The following is a 12,011-nucleotide window of genomic DNA, read 5'->3' as shown; positions in this document are numbered from 1 at the left end:
TCTGGATCCAAATAGTATCCAAAAACTTTAAACAAATCTCAATGATTCAAACATGAATGACTCTGATACCACTTGTTGGGGAAAATCCATAAACCGCAGAATCCATCTCGTTAAATCATTAAGAATTTGACTGAAAATTTAAGCGGAAGCGTACCTGAAGCCATAATTCTGAATTGTTTAGAACGTGTCTTGATCTTCCAGATCTACGCGCTCTTTTCTTGAGAGAATCCTTTAGTTTTCTCATAAGAACTATTTTCTTAATGAGGGAGAGAATAGTGAAAGTGATAGCGCGAGATCTGGGGACCATGACTCATATTTATAGATAATGTTTACCAATATCTTCTAATATTTCTGGTTTAGCCTATCATAAAAACAGAAATTACACTTATGTCTCTACACATTAAAGGCCCACAACCCATTAGATACATTAAAGCCCAATAACCCGAAACATTAATTGATCACTTTATTTTGGGCTTAACTTAATAGACAACCCACAACACATAATTATTCACATATAAGCCCATATAAATAAATTGATCCAACAGACATCACTGCTTACCCTCCCATCGACATCACAAAGTTTTGATTGTTAGAGAAAGAAGCATGCGGCACGCGAAAAAAACACTAAATAAATACATAATTAAATATGAATATTTTTTAAAAAATTATTAAAAATTCAAATTTGAATTTGATTTTTATGAAAATATAAAATATATTTAAATTTTTATTTAGATTATATCATTTTATTTAATTTCGATTATGATTTTGAGTTTTGTGTTATTTTAATTTCAATTATATATAACATATTAAATAAAATATAATTTTTATAATAATATTTTTTCAACTTTTAAAAAAATATGGTTTGGAATTTTGATATATTGAATTTTCTTAAATTGTTCTTATTATCGTTATTATTATTTATTTTAATTAGAATTTTAACATAAATATTTTTTAACATGTTCTAAAAAAATAATAAATTTTTTTAATCAAAATTAGTTTATCTAATAAATTATAAAAATTATGACTTTCTGAAAAATATTTATTTGTTATTTAAATTTTGATAAAAAATAGCATATTATTTTTAATTATTTTTTAATTTATTTAATAGTAACCATTCTACTCAAATAATATAATAAAGTCAATTTAATGATAAAATATTGATATCCTCATTTAAAAACTGTCTCAAATGTCATAAACATTTTCATATAATAATTTATTAAATAATATTTAAATTTTAAATATATGAATTATATTATATCAATAAATTTAATTTTTCGATAGTTAAACGAAAAATAAGCTAGGAACAAGAAATTTATCGGTAAGGTTAAAATATTGGGCTAAGCCGCAATCTGAGTTTACATGGTCTATCTATTGTATTAAATTTCAATTTATTTATAAATTTTAATTAATCTGAATTACGTTGTTTATTGCTTATTTATTTATAAAATTTAATTAATTTGAATTACATTGTTTATTGTAAATTAACAAATATTGTGGAAATAAAAATAAAAAATAGCTATTGGGCCATTTTGAGATAGGCCCAACTAACTAATAATAGGTCGTGTGGTTAATATAGGAGCCTCCCCTTTGACTTACTTTGTCTTCCTAGGTTTAGGGTTTCCAGATTGCCTAAATTAGTTATCGGGGATTTTGAATAACTGCAAAATCAACAGTAATTATGCCGAGATACAGAAGCCGCAGTCGCAGCCCCGTGAGGCGTAGCAAGCACTACGACGACCCACGTGACCGCCGCCGCGAACGGCGCTCGCCCGCACCCTCTGGTCTCCTTGTTCGAAACATCTCTCTCAGTGCGAGGTCTTATTTTTTCGGTCCAGTTAGCCATCGTCATTTCTATGCTTCTGCGAATTTGTGCTATATGAATATTGCTGGTGTATTTTTTTTTTTTTTTCATTTTTCTAGTTAATTGAAATTTCGTTTTGGAATGCTTCGAAAACTTTCCTGAAATACAGGTTGTCATGAATTCGAATGGGTTTTCAATTTTTTGATTGGTGATCATTCAATTTATAAAAAAAGCTATTTTTTGTGGTGTAATCATGCGATTGGTGTATATTGTCATAGTTGAGTTATTCAGGGTGTTCGATTCTCTTTGTACACAATTTTCGGGCTCGCATTAAAGAAAATTATTTCGTTTGATTCTCTATATTCTTGTAGAATTTAAATCTTTGTATCATGTTGGGAAATAACGAATATTTTTTATTGTACAAGAATATAGAGAATATAGAGAATCAAACGAAATAATTTTTCTTTATTGGAACAACAACAACGAATATTCTTTATTGGAACAACGAATATTCTTTATTGGAACATTCTTTATTGGAACAACAACAACGAATATTTGTGCACCGTTGCCAACGTATAGATAGTTTATAATTTAGATATTTCCCATCGAAACGGTGCACGAATCTGTACAACAAAGAATATAGTTTACAGATGCACCATTGCCATCTGTAAACTATATTCTTTGATGTTCTTGTTCCCTAGTAAGCATGTTATTTTATGAAAGTCTGCCAGAACTGTTTGCTCTTCATTTGTTTCATTTCATTAATTCATTTCATAAATATGTATCTGCGAGAAGTGGAGAATTATCTTTATTTACTTGTTGGCAGGCCGGAGGACCTCAGAGTTCCTTTTGAACGCTATGGGCCGATAAAAGATGTTTATTTACCCAAAAATTACTACACTGGGTATGCTTTCATCTCTTGATGGCTTTACATGCTTCAGTCATCCTTGCTCCTTTTTCGTTTCTCAAATACCATATAAAATCTCCCACACATTTTTAATGAAATGTAGGGAGGCACGTGGCTTTGGATTCGTTAAGTTCCGTTATCCTGAAGATGCAGCTGAAGCAAAGAGCCAATTGAACCACACGCTTATCGGTGGACGTGAAATAAGAATTGTTTTTGCTGAAGAGAACAGGAAGACTCCTCAAGAAATGCGTAGGGTTTCACGAGTGAGGTTGGTGTCCATGTTGATGTTTACTGTGTTGATGGTTGCTTCTTTTTCCTAATCTGCAGACATGTACATCTTCGTTGCTAAGTCTTTTTACTTTTATCATCTGTTGAAGCTCTCGTGGAAGTTACCGGAGGCGGAGTCCATCACGATCCCCTAGGCGGCGATACCACTGTTAGTAGAATTTATACTCCTCTCAGTAGGCATTTTACTCCAAAAGTTTTGAGTAATATTTAATAAGTGCAATCATCTATCTGATTAAATTCCGATTGGACAGACAGATTCATCTAGAACATCTAAGAGTACAAAGAAAGAACGAAAATTAATACTCTTATGATATTGTTATCCTGCTGAAAGAGTTGTGTTTCATATATGGCAGCTGAATCACGCTCCCCTTCTCCAGCACGCCGTGAGCCAAGGTCTGCTTTATAATACTTAAATGTTATTTTTTCATCTGGTTTTTGGCTTCTTTCAACTTCTTTTCACGTCTTGTGCTGAGTTTCGAAGTTTAGAAATTTTTCTCATCAATCTTCTCTTTCTTTATCTTGATCTCGAGTTTTAAAATGTCTGACATGGTTCCACACGATGGCAGGTAAAATAGAAATTATTTTTGTTCTCGCATATTAGCTTATTATTATATCGTGGATCAGTCTGTTTCCATAACCTTTTTTTAAAATATATAGTGCCGTTCAATTGGAATTGGATGGCTATGTTTCTTATCAAATCACAGGACTTGAGAAGAAACTAGTGTACACTCTCAAAGCTTAATATTACTTAGTATTTCATTTATGTGATGAGTGAAGCTACTGTAATCCCCTGCATATCCTTTATAGTTTGGAATAAATACAAGTCTATCTGGAGATTTTGATAATAGTATGACATTTATCATATTCTTCTACTGGGAGGAAGGTGGTAAAGAGTTTTTTTTTTAATCTATTTGTTTGATTTAATTTATATTTGTTTTTATCTTTTGAAGACTACCCTATAAATAGGATGCAGGATCTATAGCATTGAAAACTATATTAGTGCATTAATACAGGAACACAAGCTACTGCTTGTTTTTTGTTCCAATTTCTGTGCAAAAATTGAAATTAATTCTTAGTTCTTTTACCTGGTTGGAAATTGATCTTTTACTCTTCATTTTCGTGAGATTACTATTTAAACTATCTCAAGCATCTGATGGATGACTTCCGGTAGAATTGAATGACGTGCTGATGCCCTTATCTATGCAGATCTAAATTGACAAAGACAGACATAAAGAACTCGAGACTAATAAAGGGAAATGAGAAAGGGATGAAAAGTCAACTTGCTTTATATTTTTGTGAATACCTTCCAAAATCATCATGGATAAATTTCAATTTGAAGAAATATTGTTTTATTTTGCTTTCCAGCTTGTAAGGTTTCTGCCTTGCATTGGACAACCAACTGACTTGGTATGGAGTATCACTGTTATTACAAGGAAAACAAAACTTTATTTGTTTTTTGTTAGCTTTTTAGTTTGATATCTATGTTGCATAATATCCAGTCAAAGAAAGAACATAGAGCATATAGTTGCCAAAGAAAGAAATCATCTTCAAAGAAGCAAAGCCTTTCAAAGTTATTACTGATTGAGATGATGTGAAAATGTCCAAGAAAAGATAGTGTGAGGTTTCTAATTGTTGGGCGCAAAGACAGCTATGAAGTTTTGAGATGCTGATGTACCTGTATACTGCTATAAAGCCTTAAACAGTGTGTGGATCAAAATATCCTTGTTTTTCCGAGAAATTCTGAAAAAGTTGCAGGTAAAAGGGTAATGCTTAAGTCACTAGATATTTCAAGGGAGATTCTCGTCTTGGTGCTGAGAATATTATATTGTTATTAAATTTTTTACTTGTGATTTTGTTATAAATGGGGGTTCTGAAATGCTTTCTGGGAAGGCATTCCTTTTTATTAGAATTTGGTATTGCTAGGCTATATTAGCTAGTTTGATGTGTTTACAGAATTTATTATTGTGCAGTGAAAAAGTTGCAGCAAATTATTTTATTTTATGAATTGGCAGGGGCCATGGAGCTAGGGATGATTACTTATCACCCGGCAGATCAAGATCTATTTCTGGATCAGTTCCTCCCGGGGATGATAGAGATCACAAGTATCATGAGAGATCTTCCCGACATTCCAGATCAGTCTCTCGTTCCCCTTCTCCACGTGGTGAGGAAAAACACAGCCCAAGTCACAAATCCTTGAGTCCTACAGCAAATGGTCGGACTGGTTATGCACCAGCTAGCACATCCCAGAGTCCTAGGAACTCCAGGAGTCCAGCCAGGTCTCATTCTCTCGATCTTACAGCTGTGTTGCGTTAAAATTATTAACTCTGAGAAAAATATGCTATCATGTACCTAAAAATGCTTTGAGGCCGGTTTGAATATGAATTTTTCTACTGCATTCCATGCTACTCTCTTCGGTGACAATTCTCATTTTAATGTATTTTATCATATCCTGCAGTTCAGTTGGAACTGATCACTATTTTTCTTATGTCCAGTCGTTGAAGCTCCGTGGGCCGCTGTAGTGCACTCGCAAGTGTTGTGTGAAGCATCATTAACCGAAAATGTTGGAGGGTTGCGCATGGGGAACTGCTTGATTTTTTATACTTCAATACTTCTATGTTTGATGTAATCATCATGTGCTAGGCATTGGGTTGGAGCGTGTAATGTTCGTGATTGTTCAACTGTTTTAAACTTTGAAGCCCTATCTATTTCACTTGCTATTCTGCTATGTTTGGGTTAAAATTTGTTACCCTTTAGATTTGGCGAACTGTGATTTGCTTTATCTGAAAAGTTGCGATCGCAAGAGAAGTTATAGTGTAGGATAAGGCAAGGCAGGTGCTCTATTTCAACAAATGTCCCATAATTTTTCTATATTTTCGTTTAGTGAATATTATTTTTTTAAAAACCGCGCATCCTCTCATGTTTCAGGTACTTGTCCATTGATATGGGTTCATTGAACTATATTTAAGAGTTTTCTTTATATGTGAAACAAATCACTGATGAGTACATTTGACTTGAAACTAGAAGAATGCTTATTGTCTTCTCAGGTGACTATCGCAGTTCAAATGGTATTTCCATGCAAGGTAACCTCAGAGTATTGTTAGTACGAAACTCCACATACCATCTGATAAAACATCCATCATAGTTGGCTAGGACAAGCCATATTCCCCTGATCATCTACACTCACTTTAAATTATCTTGTTCATCTAACTGATCGCTTTCTGCAAATGAACAAAGAAAAATGACAAAAAGACGAAGAAGAAATCATCAACGCAATGGCATTATCCATCTCTTCACTCAACTTTCAACGATTGCACAAACCCCTACATAAGGTACAAAAATAAAATTCCATTAGGCAGCAGCTAATTTTGCCTATATCGATGACATGTAGGTAATATATGCTCAATGTGTCTCAAGATTGTTTGCCTACTCCAAACATCCATTCAAAGGAGCTAACTCATACTCCTAGACGATGGATCTTCAGTGCGCTCAAAGGTTTGTCATTTAAAATTCAATAGTTCCAAAAATAATAACAATAAAAAAACAGGGTGACGAGGCAATAACACGATTAAATTATATACATGCTATAGAAAATACACCATGGAAACAAAACCACACTTATTTAGGTGAGCCTGATAACCAGATTCAGATGTGTTTTTCATATAATTCATCAACTTATATATTAAGAACTTCTTATACTAATTAAACTCAAGTAATTTCAAGAATGGAACATTGGTGGACCGGACCTTTGAAAACTGGCCCTACAAGCTTTTCTTGGCTTGTTTACCATGTTCTCTCCGGGGATTGAGGGCATCTCTAATTACCTGAGCTTCGGGGGTGCTCTCCCAAGACCTCTTCTCTGCTTCCAAAACTGTCACTTTATCATCTGCAATTATCCACGCAGAAAATCAAACAAAGTTGTGCATCTCAAGTGATTGACCTGACCAAACAAATGAACATTAATCTGAACTTGATAATTCACCCCAAGAATGATATTGCAATTATAAACAATCCTAGCCCTTCACAACGAAAAACAAGAAAATGGAAGTTTAAAAGAATGACATCCAAGATCACTCAAATGAAATCAATCTTAAGAGAGGCTCGCAGCTGCTATAGGGAAAAAAAACGTTGGGATCTACCTCGTGGCTAGAAGGAAGGTCATCAATTTGCATCACCCAATTCAGTACCTCAAAACAAATAATGCTATTTTTGACTCCTGATTATGAAAACAAGTATTATCTTTGGACACAGCAATTAAGCCGTGACACATTGTCTCATCTTCAAGTTCAAATCTAGTCCTCAAAAATGGGTTCGGGAATCGATGTTCAGATATAATGTTTTCAACAGGACCAGCATGAGTGAGCAATATCAACAATATTTCTAACATGTTATCCTAATATTTATGTAAGTGACACCACCGAGCCTCAATCCTGGTTTCACCTCTACTTTTTTCCAAGAACACTCAGTTACAGCCATAGTTTCGATGATACTAGAGATGGGTTCACATCATTAATGGGTAAAGCACAAAATCAAGAACTGAAAAATGGAAATCTGAAATGTGGAGATTGGATGTAAAAAGGAGGATTCTCACACAGAAACCAGTTTTGATCATGAAGTACTCCATGGAACCTCCAATCATGGCCGAAACAATCGCTATCTCAAGTACCAATCCACAAACTTCATCTTTTTTATTCTTCGAGCTTCCCACTAAGCTCTGCTGAATTGGGGATGAAATGCAATTTTATTAAGAAAATATACAATAATTCAAAATAGGATTTGAGTAAAGCTTTGAAATTTAAAATAGAAAATGGCAAATGTAAAATCGATTTCACTCACTCGGCGTTGTTGGTTTCAGACTCGGGATTGATGATGGAATGCAACCCTTTTTCCACGCAGTGATTAAATAAGGTGAAAATGTAGCGTTCTGGTGCAATTTCAGTCAATTCAGGATAAATATTCTTGATTGGTATGAAATTTGCATTTTTTTATTCTTTTTCTAATATTCTTGATTGGTATGAAATTTGCATTTTTTTATTCTTTTTCTATATTGTTTTTTGCCCGACTGACTGATTCTGGAGAGGAGGATCGTCCCATGATTCATGTTCAGGGTCAATACAAATGTGGTAATTGGAGTGGACTCTAATTTATTTTAATTTTTTTTTATGAAGTGGGAATTCGTTGTGTTTTTTTTTTACGTGTACTTATTAACGTTCCAACTACAGTTTGCAAATCATGTTATTGGGACAAACTTATCTGATGTTGGTAACAAAATCAAACTAGTGGTGCTTAAGTTATCATCCAAATGTTTTTGCCGTGGCAGTGTGCAAAAGGAATTTTTTTCTCTCTTCTTATAAAACATTATTGTGATCATTTTTACCAAAAAAATACTGTGAGAAAAACGACAGCCGCTGTCGTGGTGCCTTCGTAACCATCCAAACAAGACCAGAGACGAGATAATTTCACGAGACTGCCCATGTCCTACAAGTTTACTGTCGATCGTGCAGTCCAAAGTCTTGATTGTATTTTTCATTTTTTTCTGGCTCTTGTTCTGTGAAAATGGAGAATCCAAAAGAAAAGGATGGAGTGGATAATGCGATTTCGGAGGAAAAAATAGCAGAAACGCCAACTACAGCAACATCATCGGTTAGCTATTTAGATTTGATTGATGGGTTGTCTGGATTTTTAAGATATCTGTAATTTCAAAAGTAATATGTATATAATCTTTCTATATATGTACACATACAGATAAACAGATGATATCAAAGAAGATTTTCTACATATGAAGTTCCTGTGTACTAATTTGGAGCTAAGGCCTCTACTAGTTATTTTTGGTGAATATAAGGCTGCACCCATGTTTTCTTTACAGGGAAAGCTAAGAGAAATCATATTACATGCTGCCAAGCGATGACTTCTAATTTTTTTCCCCCGAACTTAAAGCATGCTTGAAACTTGTATCATCTTCCCGTATGCACCTTATGCTAACTATTTTTTTATTATATACATCTCCGTGAATGTCGTGGTAAATCTCATGTTTTTTAGTTTTACGTATGTTAATCGTGGTCCAGATTTGAATACAGTGACGGGGTCTTATGGTTGAAATAATTGCCATTTTTGTGTGCACTCAAGCATCAATCTTGTCCCTTGGAATGACAACCATGTCAAGATTATCATTTCTTGACTCTCTTCTAAATTTATTTATATTTGATTATGTCATGTGAAGTCAAATTTATATTAGGGAAAAGTTTCTTTTTCACACAGGCCGACTGTCTTGGCAAGGAATCCAGGAATACGAAGGCGAATGCCGGGTCTATCAACCGTTGTTCGGATTTAATTCTTCAAATACCTCCAAGAACTTCAAATACTTCGGGCGTCAGAAGTGGCAAGGATTTGCTCCAGTCACCAAGTGTCGTAAATGGAAATACTTCAGCTGGAGGGTTTTTTCGTGGTTTAAGCTTTAAAAAGAGGACTACGACATTAGATGGTGAAAGGAGTCATCTTCTAAATTCAGATGCTAAGGCAACTCCTGAAAGTCCCATCTTGAAAAATACTATGCGAAATTTTACTTGGAAATGTATGTCCCTTCCGGTGACTCCTGCATCAAACTTGTCCCCTTGATTACCACCCCTTCATCGACCACAACATTTAGTGAAAGAAAAAGAACTGAGGTAATATGAGTTATATACCTCTTTGTGGTTGATGTGAACATTCTCGTTCAAGTTTGGTGTCAAAGATTGATGAAAAGTTCTATTAGCGTACCTTATTTTCAAATTTGTATTCAGTATATGTGGAATATGATTTAAATTTATTTTTTCAAGATTGGATGCCCAATCTTCGTGTGATTATAATGTTTCTAATTCTTGTTTCCATTGTTGAATATACCTTTTAAAAGTTGTTGTTCACTCAATGGACTGTGGAATGTTAGTTCGATTATTTTACATTGTTGTTCTGGTTAACCTCATTCAATATTTTTAGATGGATATAACAAAAAAGAAGTATCTTTTGCTCTTCCTTATGGCTGGCTTTCCTTCGAGTCCATTCCCTCTTTCCATGCCTATTTGAGCGTTAAGAAAAAGAATTTACTGTTTATATATCTTAAAATTGACTAGAAATCAATTAAGAGCTGTGCTGAACCTTCACATTATTTGGCATATTTTTTACCATAGGCAAGCACATCTCAAGCTGCTGTTTCACGATCTCTCTCTATGCCTAGGAAGAATTTTGTCATTATAAGATCTTCATCTTTTGCCACCAAAGAAAATCTTGCTACAGAGAACGATGTTGGTATGTTTCATAAATATGCACTTTGTTATTTATCTCTCTTTTAGCTGTCTTGGTAAATTTCATGCATACTTTGTTAATTAAAATATGATTTCTCCAGGTTTATTTTATTTTGATATGACACTTCGATTTTTTTGCTAAAGCTTTCATTATCTTCCATTTGTGAAATTGACGGCTTTGTGCAAGTTAGATCAAATAACACCTGCGCTTGTCCCGGAGGATCAAGAGATTGAGATTCCAGAAGAGGAAGCTGTCTGCCGAATCTGTCTTGATACGTGTGATGAAAGAAATATACTCAAGATGGAATGCAGCTGTAAAGGTGCCCTCCCAACTAGTTCATGAAGATTGTGCAATCAAATGGTTTAGCACGAAAGGAAACAGATCTTGTGAGGTCTGTGGGAAAGAAGTTTCGAATTTACCTGTTATAATACTTCGAGTGCCAGATGCTACTCAGAGAGAGAATCAAGAACAGAGCCAACCAAATTCAATTAGGTGATCTTTATCTATCACATAAAGGCTTATACTTCCAGATTGTCGCTATTCTTGTTTAGTTTTGACAATTGAAGTTCATCAAATTCGCTATTTTGCCATGATACAGATTATTTTCGCTATATCAAAAGCTGTTGATTTTTTCCAATAAAAATCAGATTATTTTACTTGGTTCAAAATTAATTTTATTTATGATAAAAGAAAATTTTAAGTTCTAACTGTCTATATAAATAAAAAAGTAAGGATATTTTGATAAATTCGATCTTTGAGGAACCAAAGATATCAAAGAAAACCTTTTGCTTGATATGTAGCATGAATGCTGGTATTTCTAATCATTAAACTCACGTTATTGAAAAGTGTCTATGGTATTTTGATAATTTTATATATGTCACACCAAAATACACCAAATTTCTTCCTCTTGTGTGACATACGGTTATAGAAAAATGATTGAGGAACTTGACTATGCTTATTCAACATGTTCCCAGCGCTTGGCAAGACTTTGTGGTGCTCATCTTGATTAGCACAATTTGCTATTTCTTCCTCCTTGAGCAGCTATTGGTAAGTTATTTAGCAATGAGACGCAAATAATTTGGTTCACTTACATATTTCCCCCATCGAAAGATGGAGTAGAAACTAAGCCATCTGACAATGCATATTTGGGGTTGACATTTTTATGTATTTTTACTGTATAAGCATTCTAATTTATGTCACAGATCCCTGACTTGAGGACTAACACACTTATAGTTTCTGCGCCATTTGCTTTCACATTGGGATTTACGGGATCTGTCTTTGCAGTTATCCTAGGTATGCAAATATTCCATGACGTTTTGTTTGGTTGGTACATCGACGGCATGTATTTTGGAGTCTACCTGTTTTTGTTGCAGCTGTTAAAGAGTACATATGGACATATTCAGCTGTTGAGTTTGCACTTGCAGCCTTGTTTCTCCATATTTTCTATGCACTGGTGAGAATCATTTAATTACAGCTCTAACTCGATGCCTAAAATCAGTTTCAACGTGAATGTCAATGTTTTTTCCCATTTGGAATAATCGTTTGGAGGATTGTTGGTCCCTCAGGCCAATAATTTCTCTCTTTGGCCTCTGGCATAATAACAGAGACATATTGAAGTGAGCTAAATACTTCTCGTCCGTCTAAATTTGATCTCGAGCTCGAACTTTCTTTGGGAGCTCGGAATTTAGCTCAACTCAAACTCAAACCAAGGATTGAATTTTACTTCAAGTTGAACCAAAC

The 12,011-nt window shown here is 34.1% G+C and overlaps 1 protein-coding gene, 1 long non-coding RNA gene and 1 pseudogene across 5 annotated transcripts; 2 read left to right on the top strand and 1 right to left on the bottom strand.

Annotated features, from left to right (window-relative positions):
* The first annotated feature begins 1,586 nt into the window (after nt 1-1,586).
* LOC140827923 (serine/arginine-rich SC35-like splicing factor SCL28) lies at nt 1,587-5,721 on the top strand. Of its 2 annotated transcripts, XR_012117063.1 has the most exons (8): nt 1,587-1,815; nt 2,628-2,705; nt 2,812-2,976; nt 3,086-3,144; nt 3,350-3,389; nt 4,203-4,403; nt 4,496-4,751; nt 5,009-5,092. XR_012117063.1 is itself a non-coding variant. In XM_073190878.1 (7 exons), the coding sequence occupies exons 1-7, from the start codon at nt 1,679-1,681 to the stop codon at nt 5,493-5,495; spliced, it is 750 nt and encodes a 249-aa protein (XP_073046979.1). In that variant the 5' UTR covers nt 1,587-1,678; the 3' UTR covers nt 5,496-5,721. The 2 variants fall into 2 exon arrangements, 1 of the variants encoding a protein (XP_073046979.1); XM_073190878.1 differs by lacking the exons at nt 4,203-4,403; nt 4,496-4,751 and adding an exon at nt 5,489-5,721 and having other exon boundaries at nt 5,009-5,272.
* On the bottom strand, nt 5,602-9,258 carry LOC140827924 (uncharacterized). 3 transcript variants are annotated; one of them, XR_012117066.1, is made up of 5 exons: nt 8,745-9,258; nt 7,830-8,641; nt 7,133-7,707; nt 6,818-6,879; nt 5,602-6,316 (listed from the first exon to the last, which is right to left on the bottom strand). It is a non-coding gene; the product is annotated as an uncharacterized lncRNA (long non-coding RNA). The 3 variants fall into 3 exon arrangements; XR_012117065.1 differs by lacking the exon at nt 5,602-6,316 and having other exon boundaries at nt 6,323-6,879; nt 7,585-7,710; XR_012117064.1 differs by lacking the exon at nt 5,602-6,316 and having other exon boundaries at nt 6,323-6,879; nt 7,585-7,707.
* Nucleotides 9,259-9,524: 266 nt separating this feature from the next.
* LOC140827922 (uncharacterized) overlaps nt 9,525-12,011 on the top strand; it is a 47,984-nt pseudogene continuing 45,497 nt past the window's right edge.

Source organism: Primulina eburnea, chromosome 3 (genome assembly GCF_022965805.1).
Source record: "Primulina eburnea isolate SZY01 chromosome 3, ASM2296580v1, whole genome shotgun sequence".
NCBI lineage: Eukaryota > Viridiplantae > Streptophyta > Magnoliopsida > Lamiales > Gesneriaceae > Primulina > Primulina eburnea.
Note: the sequence above shows the minus strand (reverse complement) of the source record. Positions and strands in the feature narration are given on the sequence as shown.